The sequence below is a fragment of the Pangasianodon hypophthalmus genome, chromosome 8 (genome assembly GCF_027358585.1).
Source record: "Pangasianodon hypophthalmus isolate fPanHyp1 chromosome 8, fPanHyp1.pri, whole genome shotgun sequence".
In the NCBI taxonomy this organism is placed as follows: Eukaryota; Metazoa; Chordata; class Actinopteri; order Siluriformes; family Pangasiidae; genus Pangasianodon; species Pangasianodon hypophthalmus.
The window spans coordinates 29,347,489-29,361,934 of NC_069717.1; the positions used below are offsets into that span (position 1 = coordinate 29,347,489).

General features: G+C 41.4%; 1 protein-coding gene across 2 annotated transcripts in view; it reads left to right on the top strand.

Annotated features, from left to right (window-relative positions):
* The first annotated feature begins 4,468 nt into the window (after positions 1-4,468).
* gfra2a (GDNF family receptor alpha 2a) overlaps positions 4,469-14,446 on the top strand; it is a 71,104-nt gene continuing 61,126 nt past the window's right edge. Inside the window, exons 1-3 of one of the 2 annotated variants that reach the window (XM_034306928.2) lie at positions 4,469-4,572; positions 4,671-5,111; positions 13,924-14,235. In XM_034306928.2, coding sequence (XP_034162819.2) covers positions 5,075-5,111; positions 13,924-14,235 — 349 coding nt within the window. In that variant the 5' untranslated portion in view covers positions 4,469-4,572; positions 4,671-5,074. Of the gene's footprint in view, positions 5,112-13,923; positions 14,236-14,446 lie in introns of both variants that reach the window. The other variant, XM_053236288.1, reaches the window with a different exon arrangement.

The following is a 14,446-nucleotide window of genomic DNA, read 5'->3' on the forward strand; positions in this document are numbered from 1 at the left end:
GGTTTTGCTTGTAAGATAGGAAAAACTCCTTGTTGTAGGTTTCTACCAAGAACCTTTAAGGGTTCCCCCAGTGGGACAACTGAAGAATCCTTAAGGGTTGTAAATATTTCTAGAGTCTATAAACATTAGAAATGTTTCCTCAAAGGTGCAGCAGTGGTTCTTATGAGCTGAAAGGTGGAGTAGATTCACATTCCCAGGTGAAGGATAAAGTGTAAAGGAACGGAGTACGGTACCCCTGAGAGCCGCACCTCAGGAACCTCGTGGATTTGGACTGGGGCAGGTACGGACTCATAGATTTATTCAGAGAGAGTACAGTGACTTTGAATTAAAACTAGCAGATGATCGTGAGGTTCATGTCAGTGTTGGACAGGAGGAAGTAACAGCTACACACTCACGTCTTCATCGCTGTCTGTCTGACAGCTCAAATATTTGTTATTTCTTTTTTTAATGGTTCCTGTCTTCCCACTCGACGGAGACTCACCACGCTGTGATTAATGAGCTTTCACGCCTCTACATGGAAAATGACATACAGTGAGTCCATGAGAACTGTTTTTATTTCATCACTCATCAAACAGTAATAAGATTCATGCAAATGACTGTATAATTCTTAAAAAGTACAACTAATGGAGTAAATCTGAATTGCAGTAGCAGTTAGTTCAGCTTATCATGGTGAACTTTAACCCTGTGGACTGTGGTGTCTTTTTTTTTTGAACAATAGAAGGAACTGCTAATTGCTGATTAATAAAATTTCTCGTTATGCCTTCAAAGGAAAAGAGGTGGAGCTAAGAAACTTCATTCAGGCTGGGGGCGGAGCTAATTTAACTGAACTATAGACAGTAGCATAATTAAATGCGTAACAGTTTTACTTTCTTTCTTTCCGGACCGTTCAGTTCAGTACGAGTGGAGGTCGTGTATCAAAGTCATCACGATGTTTCGTAACCTGTCGACATTTTAAGGTGCTTTCACACTTTGAATCAGAGTGAAATTGATTCTTTTGGTTCATTTGCTATTTTGATTTGCTTCACTTTCACGCTGCACAATTATTAAAATGAACTGAAAAGCAGTAGAGCATTTCCTGTAGAGCTGAAATCCATCCTCATAAAACTCTTTCCATTAAAACCCTACCAGCGAAAGTACAAGCCACAAAAATCACCCGAGCACAGAGAACACGAAGCCGGCACTAAACAAAGGATCACATAATTATATAAATAACTAGTGTAAGTGTTTAGTGTATCACATATCCAGTGGGGTTTTCAGAACAGTTCGCAAAAATCTACAAAAAAAACAAGAATCACTTTCTCACTGGAGTTCAGCTGGAAGTGGACTGAGACAAACTCACTCAGATGATCTCAGACCCGAGTCTGATCCTGAGTCTGTTCTGCCTAAAGAACCGCGCCGAGGCGGAGAACATACCAGGGTTCTGTATAAAGAGACTAAACACTGCGTATGAAGGACCTGTTAATGACGAGTTAAACAACACGCCACGTGTCTCGTCCAGGAAGAATTAATATTAGAAGCTTTAGTTTCTCTTTCTGCGCCTCAACACACTCTCTCTAATGGCGCAGATTTTAACAATCAGAGAATCACGATGTTAGACTCGACATCTTCAGTCAACTTATCATGTCCTGAAGACGAGTGTGACGTAGCGGAGAGCTTCAGGTCACGGTGATGAGGGGACGACGGTGCTACTAGCATTCACCATGGGAACGAGCAAACAGGAAAACTCCACTAATTCCAGAGGAAAACAGCCTGTAGTGGAACTACTGTTACACACCTGAGCTTCCGTTAATGTTCTGTCTCTGGAATGATATGATTATTTAGGGTGTAGAAACTTTTTGCACTTTTATTGTTGAGAAAAATCTACGTAATCTGTTCAGTGAACATCTGAACCACTTCATTTCCTCCAAAATCATTCCACTGCACTCAGAGAAAAAGAAAACCCCGACCTCCAACATGGAGAAGTGCAAAGAAACGGTCATTCAACTCGGAATTCCCAGACGGGAACGTGAGCTACGTCGATCCTGCACCTGACGTCTCAACAACACGAAAGCTAACATCATTTCCTTTGCATCGTTTTATACTTCATAAAGCTTGATTTTACATCATGTGCAGCTTTTGTGTTGTGAAAACGTGTTTTAACAGCTTTTTCTCTCATTTTTATCAGCAAAGATGAACACGACAGTTGACTGGTTTCTCATCGCTAATCACACAGAAATAGTTCATGTAGATCTTCTTCATGTTCATGTTTATACCATTCAGAGACTAGCCACACAAATATGATCTTGTGCTCTGGACGTCCATGTTTTTCCGAGCCGAAGCACTGGATCATGTTTAGATTGGAACGCGACTTCCCGAGTTTGGAGTACCATGGATTCCAGCATCTCATCATGTCAAGGCATCCCACTGTTGCAAAGAAAACAGCGACACAAACTCTACTGCTATGTGAAAGAGTGTGTGCTTATTGCGAGATTTCCTCACACAGCAGCAAAACGAGAAATGAAACAAAACTAGGTTAAGGTAGAACCATCTCAGTCACGTCAGGAGATCAGGGAGATAATAATTAAAGAAGCAGTAAAGAAAAGTTGAAGAGTGAGGTGATGCTCGATCATAAACATCACACCACTCGATGCTTAACCACGTCAAACCCTCATTAAACCTTCATCTGCAGAATTATAACTCACGCTCTTTACGTTCAGAGTTCTCAGAAACGTTAATAATTCTGTGTTTGTTGTAAGAAGGTGAGTTTTATATTTAATCGTTTGATAAACGTATCATCAGCACACGCTGCACGCATTAGCACAGGCACTGTGTAGCGGGAAATAAACGCTTTTATCCCACAGCGCTGTTCACTTCTGCATTCTGATCGCTTAGAATTCACTGGAAGGGTGCCAATACTTCTGGAAATAATTGTGTTTATTGCATGTGAAATATGAGAAATGAAAGTGTGAGTCTAACACACAGCCATCAAGCTTCCTACGCCTTAAATAAGTGCACTACATAGGGGATTAGATTATAGCTTCCGTGCCCTACACCCTATAAAGTGCACTACATAGGGGATTAGATTACAGGTCCTACACCCTACACCCTATAAAGTGCACTACATAGGGGATAAGATTATGTACACGCTATAATGTGCACTACATAGGGGATAAGATTATGTACACCCTATAAAGTGCACTACATAGGGGATAAGATTATGTACACGCTATAAAGTGCACTACATAGGGGATAAGATTATGCACACTCTATAAAGTGCACTACATAGGGGATAAGATTATGCACACTCTATAAAGTGCACTACATACGGGATTAGATTACAGGTCCTACACCCTACACCCTATAAAGTGCACTACATAGGGGATAAGATTATGTACACGCTATAATGTGCACTACATAGGGGATAAGATTATGTACACCCTATAAAGTGCACTACATACAGGATTAGATTACAGGTCCTACACCCTACACTCTATAAAGTGCACTACATAGGGGATAAGATTATGTACACCCTATAAAGTGCACTACATACAGGATTAGATTACAGGATTTACACCCTACACCCTATAAAGTGCACTACATAGGGGATTAGTTTATAGCTTCTGTGCCCTACACCCTATAAAGTGCACTACATAGGGGATAAATTAATCTACACCCTATAAAGTGCACTACAGAGGGGATAAATTAATCTACACCCTATAAAGTGCACTACATAGGGGATAAATTAATCTACACCCTATAAAGTGCACTACATAGGGGATAAATTAATCTACACCCTATAAAGTGCACTACAGAGGGGATAAATTAATCTACACCCTATAAAGTGCACTACAGAGGGGATAAATTAATCTACACCCTATAAAGTGCACTACATAGGGGATAAATTAATCTACACCCTATAAAGTGCACTACAGAGGGGATAAATTAATCTACACCCTATAAAGTGCACTACATAGGGGATAAATTAATCTACACCCTATAAAGTGCACTACAGAGGGGATAAATTAATCTACACCCTATAAAGTGCACTACATAGGGGATAAATTAATCTACACCCTATAAAGTGCACTACATAGGGGATAAATTAATCTACACCCTATAAAGTGCACTACAGAGGGGATAAATTAATCTACACCCTATAAAGTGCACTACAGAGGGGATAAATTAATCTACACCCTATAAAGTGCACTACATAGGGGATAAATTAATCTACACCCTATAAAGTGCACTACAGAGGGGATAAATTAATCTACACCCTATAAAGTGCACTACATAGGGGATAAATTAATCTACACCCTATAAAGTGCACTACAGAGGGGATAAATTAATCTACACCCTATAAAGTGCACTACATAGGGGCTAAAATAATAAAGACTCATTTTTCGCTTACTAACTGACTGACTAAAGTAAAAACACCGCATGTAGTGCACTATATGTTCATTTGGGATGAAGCCAGTCCCTCCTTCAGGGGAGCGCACGCACGCGCGCACACACACACACACGCACACACACACACACACACCCCAGCCCTCCATCCTGCGCGCGCGCCTCTGGAGCAGAGTTGCAGGCGCGGCGGTGAGTGTGAGACGCTGCTCCGCTCCTCGCGCTTCATTCTGCAGTTATTGCTCTAATTCATGGTTATTATTTTTTACTTGTTTTTGTTTCTGACCCAGACCTCTTTGATGTGACGGTGTTTGGAGCGCGCGCGCGGGGCATGTCCTGTCCTCTCCTCCGGATCGCGGCTCTTCATCAGCGGCATGTTGGGAAAGATGAGCGGCGGATCCCGGGATTCACTGCTTCCTCTTCCTCTTCCTCTTCCTCTTAAACAGGAATAAAAATTAAAATAAATAAATAAAAAGAGAGCAAACTTTACATCTTTACGGATTTATTACACCGGATCCTGATGATGATCCTGATGATGATGATGAAGATGATGATGATGATGAGGAAGGGTCCGCGCGCGCTGGAAGCTGTTCGGGATTTGTAACATTTTTTAGCGCAGTTTCCGGGTTTGGGAATTAAAAAGATAGTAAAGAAAAAATTCGAGTGTGTCTGAGATTCAGCTCGCGCTTCCATCATGCGTCTGTATCTGTGCAGCTTCCTGCTCCTGTTGGGTGAGTGAACTTTCTAATGACTTCCATCATTTACACACATCACCGCTTATAACGCGGAATAAACACGACTTAGTGCTGTACACACACACACACCTGATGGTGTGAGTGTGGGAGTGTGTGTGAGCGTGGTTTTAGATCTTGGGGGCAACCAAATGTCTTCAGAAGGAAGATGAGGAGAGGAAGCAGAAGAAGGAGATGAGAGGATGATGAGGAGAGGAAGGAGAGGAAGATGAGGAGAGGATGATGAGGAGAGGAAGGTGAGGAAGATGACGAGAGGAAAATGACGAGAGGAAGATGAGGAAAGGAAGGAAGGAGAGGAGAGGAAAGAGAGGAAGATGTGGAAAGGAAGGAGAGGAGAGGAAGGAGAGGAAGATGTGGAAAGGAAGGAGAGGAGAGGAAGGAGAGGAAGATGAGGAAAGGAAGGAAGGAGAGGAAGGAGAGGAAGGAGAGGAGAGGAAGGAGAGGAGAGGAAAGAGAGGAAGATGACGAGAGGAAGGAGAGTAGAGGAGAGGAAGGAGATGAAGGAGAGGAGAGGAAGATGTGGAAAGGAAGGAGAGGAAGGAGAGGAGATGAAGGAAAGGAGAGGAAAGAGAGGAAGATGAGGAAAGGAAGGAAGGAGAGGAGAGGAAGATGACGAGATGAAGGAGAGGAAGGAGAGGAGAGGAAGATGACGAGATGAAGGAGAGGAGAGGAAGGAGAGGAGATGAAGGAGAGGAGAGGAAAGAGAGGAAGATGACGAGAGGAAGGAGAGGAAGGAGAGGAGAGGAAGATGACGAGATGAAGGAGAGGAGAGGAAGGAGAGGAGATGAAGGAGAGGAGAGGAAAGAGAGGAAGATGACGAGAGGAAGGAGAGGAAGGAGAGGAGAGGAAGATGACGAGATGAAGGAGAGGAGATGAAGGAGAGGAGAGGAAAGAGAGGAAGATGACGAGAGGAAGGAGAGGAGAGGAAAGAGAGGAAGATGACGAGAGGAAGGAGAGGAGAGGAAAGAGAGGAAGATGAGAAATATGTGATGACAGGTTTTGACCTTGTGGGGACGTTGGGCAGGTCCAGATGAGGAAAACTTTAAAAGAGACAAAATGTTTCGTTTCAGTTGCTGAGCTTAAAGTCAGGGTTAGATTTAGACGCAGCATAGCGTTAATGAGCTGTGTTAATGATCATGTCAGTGGAAGGTCCTCACAAGGATAGTAAAACAAGTGTGTGTGTGTGTGTGTGTGTGTGTGTGTGTGTGTGTGCGCGTGTAGTGATTTGAGTGCGAGTGTCACATCGTTAGTATCGAAGTCAAAAAAGTTGAACCATAGTGCACAACCTGAACATAGAGGTGTGTGTGTGTGTGTGTGTGTGTGTGTGTGTTTGTGTGTGTGTGTGTGTGTGTGTGTGTGTGTGTACGCGCGCGTGTGTGTGTGTGTGTGTACGCATGTGTGTACGCGCATGTGTGTTTCCTTTCTGGTGTTTAATGCAGATACACTCTGAGTGAGCGCTACTGTGATCAAGGTCACCCTGCACACTGCAAACACATCTAATCCATACGGTGTAGAATTAACACTAACAGTGTAGAATTAACACTAACAGTTCATAATTAACACTAACAGTTCATAATTAACACTAACAGTGTAGAATTAACACTAACAGTGTGGAATTAACACTAACAGTGTAGAATTAACATCAGCAGTGTGGAATTAACACTAACAGTGTAGAATTAACATCAGCAGTGTGGAATTAACACTAACAGTGTGGAATTAACACTAACAGTGTAGAATTAACTGTAATGGTATTTGATTGACCTGCATTTAATACTTACATTGTAGTTCATTTCTCCAGAAGTGTTAATTCTGTGCTATAAAAGTTAACTTTATACTTTCCGTGTTAATTCATGACCATAGTTTGTTTCTAAACAGCAGGTGTTAATTCTATGCTGTAAGAGTTAACTGATTTACTGTGCTGAATTAACCCCTTATGGTATTTGATTGACCAGCAGCATGAAATTAACTCTTAAAACATAGAATTAACACCTCTAATGTACAAACTACGGCGAGGAATTAACACCTCTAATGTACAAACTACGGCGATGAATTAACACCTCTAATGTACAAACTACGGCGAGGAATTAACACCTCTAATGTACAAACTACGGTGAGGAATTAACACCTCTAATGTACAAACTACGGTGAGGAATTAACACCTCTAATGTACAAACTACGGTGAGGAATTAACACCTCTAACGTACAAACTACGGTGAGGAATTAACACCTCTAATGTACAAACTACGGTGATGAATTAACACCTCTAATGTACAAACTACGGTGAGGAATTAACACTGCAGTGTTAAGTTATCCATTACAATGTACAGTAGACATCTACAGATTTCCAGGAAAATAAAATCCTACATTGCTGAACCAACACTTAACAGCATGGAAATGATGCTAGTGTTAATTCAGGGTGTTTGATTAGAGAGTAAAAAGATCTTCTGAAGTGTTGACCACTTTGATTAAACTCTTAGCTGGATGAACACCTACAACAGTGTTGAGTCAGTGCAGACAGGTGTTAATTCAACACTTTAGGAGTTCATTTATTAAGCGAATTCCGTGATAATTGACTCTGTGTTAATTAGGCAATGTAAGAGGTAATTGAATATGATACGTGTTAATTCAACACTAAATTATTTAAACACTGTATTATCAAGTCAAAATGGTATAAGACTTCTTTGAACACTCCAAGAGTTCACTGAACACCAGGCATTAATTCTGCGCTGTCAGTGTTAATTCAACACTGATTGATTAGAGTGTTAATTCAACACTGTGATTGATTAGAGTGTTAATTCAACACTGTGGCTGATTAGAGTGTTAATTCAACACTGTGGCTGATTAGAGTGTTAATTCAACACTGCGATTTATTCGAGTGTTAATTCAACACTGTGGCTGATTAGAGTGTTAATTCAACACTGCGATTTATTCGAGTGTTAATTCAACACTGTGGCTGATCAGAGTGTTAATTCAACACTGTGGCTGATTAGAGTGTTAATTCAACACTGTGGCTGATCAGAGTGTTAATTCAACACTGATTGATTAGAGTGTTAATTCAACACTGTGGCTGATCAGAGTGTTAATTCAACACTGTGGCTGATTAGAGTGTTAATTCAACACTGCGATTTATTCGAGTGTTAATTCAACACTGTGGCTGATCAGAGTGTTAATTCAACACTGTGGCTGATTAGAGTGTTAATTCAACACTGTGGCTGATCAGAGTGTTAATTCAACACTGTGGCTGATCAGAGTGTTAATTCAACACTGTGGCCGATTAGAGTGTTAATTCAACACTGTGGCTGATTAGAGTGTTAATTCAACACTGCGATTGATTAGAGTGTTAATTCAACACTGCGATTGATTAGAGTGTTAATTCAACACTGCGATTGATTAGAGTGTTAATTCAACACTGTGGCTGATCAGAGTGTTAATTCAACACTGTGGCCGATTAGAGTGTTAATTCAACACTGCGATTTATTCGAGTGTTAATTCAACACTGTGGCTGATTAGAGTGTTAATTCAACACTGCGATTGATTAGAGTGTTAATTCAACACTGTGGCTGATTAGAGTGTTAATTCAACACTGCGATTGATTAGAGTGTTAATTCAACACTGTGGCTGATTAGAGTGTTAATTCAACACTGTGGCTGATTAGAGTGTTAATTCAACACTGCGATTTATTCGAGTGTTAATTCAACACTGTGGCTGATTAGAGTGTTAATTCAACACTGTGGCTGATTAGAGTGTTAATTCAACACTGTGGCTGATTAGAGTGTTAATTCAACACTGCGATTGATTAGAGTGTTAATTCAACACTGTGGCTGATTAGAGTGTTAATTCAACACTATGGCTGATTAGAGTGTTAATTCAACACTGCGATTTATTCGAGTGTTAATTCAACACTGTGATTGATTAGAGTGTTAATTCAACACTGTGGCTGATTAGAGTGTTAATTCAACACTGTGGCTGATCAGAGTGTTAATTCAACACTGTGATTGATTAGAGTGTTAATTCAACACTGTGGCTGATTAGAGTGTTAATTCAACACTGTGGCTGATTAGAGTGTTAATTCAACACTGTGATTGATTAGAGTGTTAATTCAACACTGTGGCTGATCAGAGTGTTAATTCAACACTGTGATTGATTAGAGTGTTAATTCAACACTGTGGCTGATTAGAGTGTTAATTCAACACTGTGGCTGATTAGAGTGTTAATTCAACACTGTGGCTGATCAGAGTGTTAATTCAACACTGTGGCTGATTAGAGTGTTAATTCAACACTGTGATTGATTAGAGTGTTAATTCAACACTGTGGCTGATTAGAGTGTTAATTCAACACTGTGATTGATTAGAGTGTTAATTCAACACTGTGGCTGATTAGAGTGTTAATTCAACACTGTGGCTGATTAGAGTGTTAATTCAACACTGTGATTGATTAGAGTGTTAATTCAACATGGTAGAGGTTTGTTAGAGTTAACTGAACACCGTGAGAGCGAGTGTGATGCTGTGAAGAGTTAACTAAACACTGTACACGTTATCTCAACACTGGGTGATAACACTGAGCTTTAACTGAACACTGTGTGTGTGTGTGTGTGTGTGTGTGTGTGTGTGTGTGAATCCACTGCAGTCAGTGTTAATTAAACACTAAAATACATCAGAAAAGAATCATTGTACAGGAACTGAAGCTGCTCCCAGAGACACACTGATGTAATAACACTGAGAGAGCAACTGAAAGACAGACGGAGAGAGAGAGAGAGCGAGAGAGCGAGAGAGAGAGACAGAATCTGAAATACAGAGAGACAGACAGGCAGAGAGAGACAGACAGGAAACAGAGAGAAAGAGACAGAGAGAGATGGAGAGAGACAGAAAAGAGAGAGAGAGACAGAGAGAGAAAAAGTGAGAGAGACAGATGAAGGGGGAATCTAATTGTCTCTTTCTCTCCTCTTTCTGTCTCTCTTTTTGTCTCCCGCTTGCTCTCTATCTTTTTCTCTCCCTCTGTCTCCTTTTCTCTCTTTCTGTCTCTCTCTCTCTTTCATTCTTTCTGACTCTCTCTCTCTCTCTCTGCCTTTGTCTCAATATCTTTTTCTGTCTCTCCCTCTTTTTCTATAGTTCTTTCTTTCTCTCGTTCTCTGTCTCTTTCTCTTTTTATGTCTCACTCTGTCTGTCTCTCTTTTTGTCTCTCTGCTGCTCTCTTTCTTTTTTCAGTCTCTCTTGCTCTCTCTTTCGGTTCTCTATACCTCCACCTCTCTCTGTTTCTCCCTTTCCATCTCTCTATCTTTCTCTCTTTCTACCTGGCTCCCTCTCTCTTTTTCTGTTCCACTCTCTATCTGTCTGTCTCTCTCTCTCTCGTTCGCTTTCCATTATGAGGACATAGAAGTATCACTTTTACTAACTACTTCCTGTTACAGATCTGAGGAAGATTCAGTGTAATGACCTCATCATCCCTCGTTCTTTACCTCGTTCTTTCCCTTCTTTCTCTTTCAGAACCTGTAATGAGGCAGTGTTTATCATAACGCCTGTCTCACTTTCCGCCTCTCCGTCTGTCTGTCTGACATTAATAAGCACTCATGAAACAAAAAACAGAGACTCTGTCTCTCTCTCTCTCTCTCCTTCTCTCTCTCTTTCTCTCTCTCTCTCTCTCTCTCTCTGTCGATCTGTCTCTATCTCTTTCTCAGTACTTACAGAAAAGAACATTCAGTTCTCTCTCTCTCCCTCACTCTCCCTGCTTTCGCTCTTTCTATATATAGATAGAAAATAATGCAGTATGTTTTGTAATACATTGTTCTGTCTCTCATTCTGTCTTTCCTTCTGTCTCTTTCTCTCTGTCCATCTGTCTCTCTTTCTCCTCCCATATGATATCTGTGTCCATTCTCAGACTTTTTCATCTCTTCATACGAGCGAGTCCTTATCCAGATCCACTTTTCTCCATCATTATATATTTTATTAGCCCGGACCTGTAGGTGTCACTAGCGTCTCGTTTCCTCTCCTCAATTCTTTACCACTTGAAGATAGAAAAGATGAAAAAGATTTTTTATTTTTTTTTTAAAAAGTGAAAAAAAAGAAAAAAAAATATGAAGAAGTGAGCAGCTTTTTAGTCGTGTGGGGTTTAAGAGTTTGGCCAGAAATAAAAGACACCATTTTACCTGAAACTCACAAGCTAAGATATTTAGCATTATACAAACAGAATAGGCCACGCCCCCTACCTGAGTGACATCATGCTGTGCTCAGGAGGCTTTTTAGCTCTATGAGGTACTTTGCAAGTAAAAAAGAGAAAGAGTCTTAGTGAAGGAGGTGTGGCTTCTGTATCTATAAGGAGGAGGCGTAGCCGTTGTGTCACTAAGTCTAAGAGAAAGAGGCGTGGCCTTTATGTCTGTACATCTAAGTGAAGGGGGTGTGGCCTTTCTATCTGTCAGTCATAGTGAAGGAGGCGCGGCCTTTATGTCTGTAGTCAAAGTGAAATGGGCGTGGCCTTTGTGTCTACATGAAGGGAGCATGGCAGATGTGTCTGTGTCTAAGAGGAAGAGGCGTGGCCTTTGTGTCAATACATCTAAGAGAAGGAGGCGTGGCATTTGTATCTGTAAGTCTAAGTGGAATAGGCGTGGCCTTTCCGTCTCTCAGTCTAAGAGAAGTAGGCGTGGCCTTTCCGTCTCTCAGTCTAAGAGAAGTAGGCGTGGCCTTTCCGTCTCTCAGTCTAAGAGAAGTAGGCGTGGCCTTTCCGTCTCTCAGTCTAAGAGGAGGAGGCGTGCCCTTTCCGTCTCTCAGTCTAAGAGGAGGAGGCGTGGCCTTTCCGTCTCTCAGTCTAAGAGAAGTAGGCGTGGCCTTTCCGTCTCTCAGTCTAAGAGAAGTAGGCGTGGCCTTTCCGTCTCTCAGTCTAAGAGGAGGAGGCGTGGCCTTTCCGTCTCTCAGTCTAAGAGGAGGAGGCGTGGCCTTTCCGTCTCTCAGTCTAAGAGGAGGAGGCGTGGCCTTTCCGTCTCTCAGTCTAAGAGGAGGAGGCGTGGCCTTTCCGTCTCTCAGTCTAAGTGGAGTAGGCGTAAGAAGGAGGCGTGGCCTTTCTGTTTGTCAGTCAAAATATACAACGCTAGAGTGTGACTATGTGAAGTGCTTAATGAGTGTGTTTGTGGACTGTGTATATAGAGTGTGTGTACAGAGTGTGTGTACAGAGTGTGTGTACGGAATATATATGGAGTGTGTGTACAGCGTGCTATGAGCGCTATACAAATAAAATTTGATTGAATTGAATATGAAGTGTGTATGGAGTGTATATGGAGTGTATTTATGGAGTGTGACTATGGCGTGTGTTTACGGATTGTGTGTATGGAGTGTGTTTATGGTGCATGTACTCTATATGGAGTGTGTATTGAGTGTGTATATGAAATGTGTGTATTGTGTGTGTGTGTATTGAGTGTGTTATGGATTGTGTGTATTGTGTGTGTGTATGGAGTGTGTATGGAGTGTGTATATGTAATGTGTTCATGGAGTGTGTATATGGAGCGTGTGTATGGAGTGTGTGTACACAGTGTCTACAGAGTGTGTATATGTAATGTGTTCATGGAGCGTGTATATAGAGTGTGTATAGAGTGTTTACGGAGTGTGTGTATGGCGTGTGTGTATGGAGTGTGTATATACAGTGTCTACAGAGTGTGTATATGGAGTGTGTATATACAGTGTCTACAGAGTGTGTGTATGGAGTGTGCATATACAGTGTCTACAGAGTGTGTGTATGGAGTGTGTATATACAGTGTCTACAGAGTGTGTATATGGAGTGTGTATATGTAATGTGTATATGGAGCGTGTATAGAGTGTGTATAGAGTGTGTATAGAGTGTTTACGGAGTGTGTGTATGGAGTGTGTGTATGGAGTGTGTGTATACGGTGTCTACAGAGTGTGTGTATAGTGTGTATATAGTGTGTATGGAGTGTCTATATAGTGTGTATGGAGTGTGTATGGAGTGTGTGTTGTGTGTTTTATGTAATAGTTGTGATGTTGTGTTGTACACACGCAGCACACAGTGATGTGCGCAGGTTTAATCAGTGAGATGTGTGTGTGTGTGTGTGTGTGTGTGTGCGTGTGTGTGTGTGTACACACTTTACACAGATCACGGCTAATCAGTAGTAATGAGCGTTAGCCTGTTAGCATACACGCTCACTGAGCTAATGCACTCTCAGACTTTCATCACTAATATATCATCTCATCTCATCTCATCTTCTCTTCTTCTCTCTGTATTCTCTCCTTCTCTTCTTTCATCTTCTCTTCTTCTCTCTGTATTCTCTCCTTCTCTTCTTTCATCTTCTCTTCTTCTCTCTGTATTCTCTCCTTCTCTTCTTTCCATCTCTCTTTTCTTCTTTCATCTTCTCATCTCTTCTCTTCTCCCTATCTCCTTTCTTTGTCTTCATCTCTCTCTTCCCATCTTCTTTCATGGTTCTTCCTCATTTCCTCCTCTTTCTTTTCTTTCTTCTCTTCTCTATTCTCATGGCATTTCTCTTTCCTCTCTTATACTTTCCTAATTTCTCTTCTCTTCTCATTTTGTTTGATGATTTTTCTCTTCCTTCATTCTTTTTACGTATTTACATATTCTCTTCTCAAATATTCACCTCTTTCCCTTTTTTCTGATATTTGCTTCTCATCCTCTCTTCTCTTCTCCTCTCAAATATTCTACTCTTTTCCTTTTTTCTCTTCTCTTCTATACTTTTTTATCTTTCTTCACTCCTGTCTTTATTTTACTAACATGGCTTCTTTTCTTTTCTTCTATTATTTACTCACATTATCTCTCTCTCTCCTCTTCCTCTCCGTAGACGATCTGTCTGTCTCTGTGTCCTCGTCCTTGTCCTCCTCCTCCTCTTCATCCCCCTCTCCGGACTTTGTGGACTGTGTGAGGGCGAGTGAGGTGTGTAACCTGAGTCCTCAGTGCAGCTCTCGCTATCGCATCATGAGGCAGTGCCTCGTGGGTAAAGACTGGAACTCCATGTTGGCCAATAAGGAGTGCCAGGCGGCGCTGGAGGTTCTGCAGGAGACGCCGCTGGTGGAGTGTCGCTGTAAGCGAGGGATGAAGAGGGAGTTACAGTGTCTGCAGAACTACTGGAGCATCCACATGGGCCTCAGTGAAGGTACGCGCTCGCTCACTTCCTTCTTCTTCTTTAATTACATTCTGTCATCATAACTTCTTTTTTCTTCTCGCGTCCCTCAGCTTTTGGAGAAGGAAATCTGAGAGACTGGGCTTGTTAAATGTTTTCCCGCTGTGAGCTTCTCCATGAATTTTTACCTCATTAGTGTGAGATGAAATTATTTTTGGCGTAAATTTGGTAAAATGAATCAAAA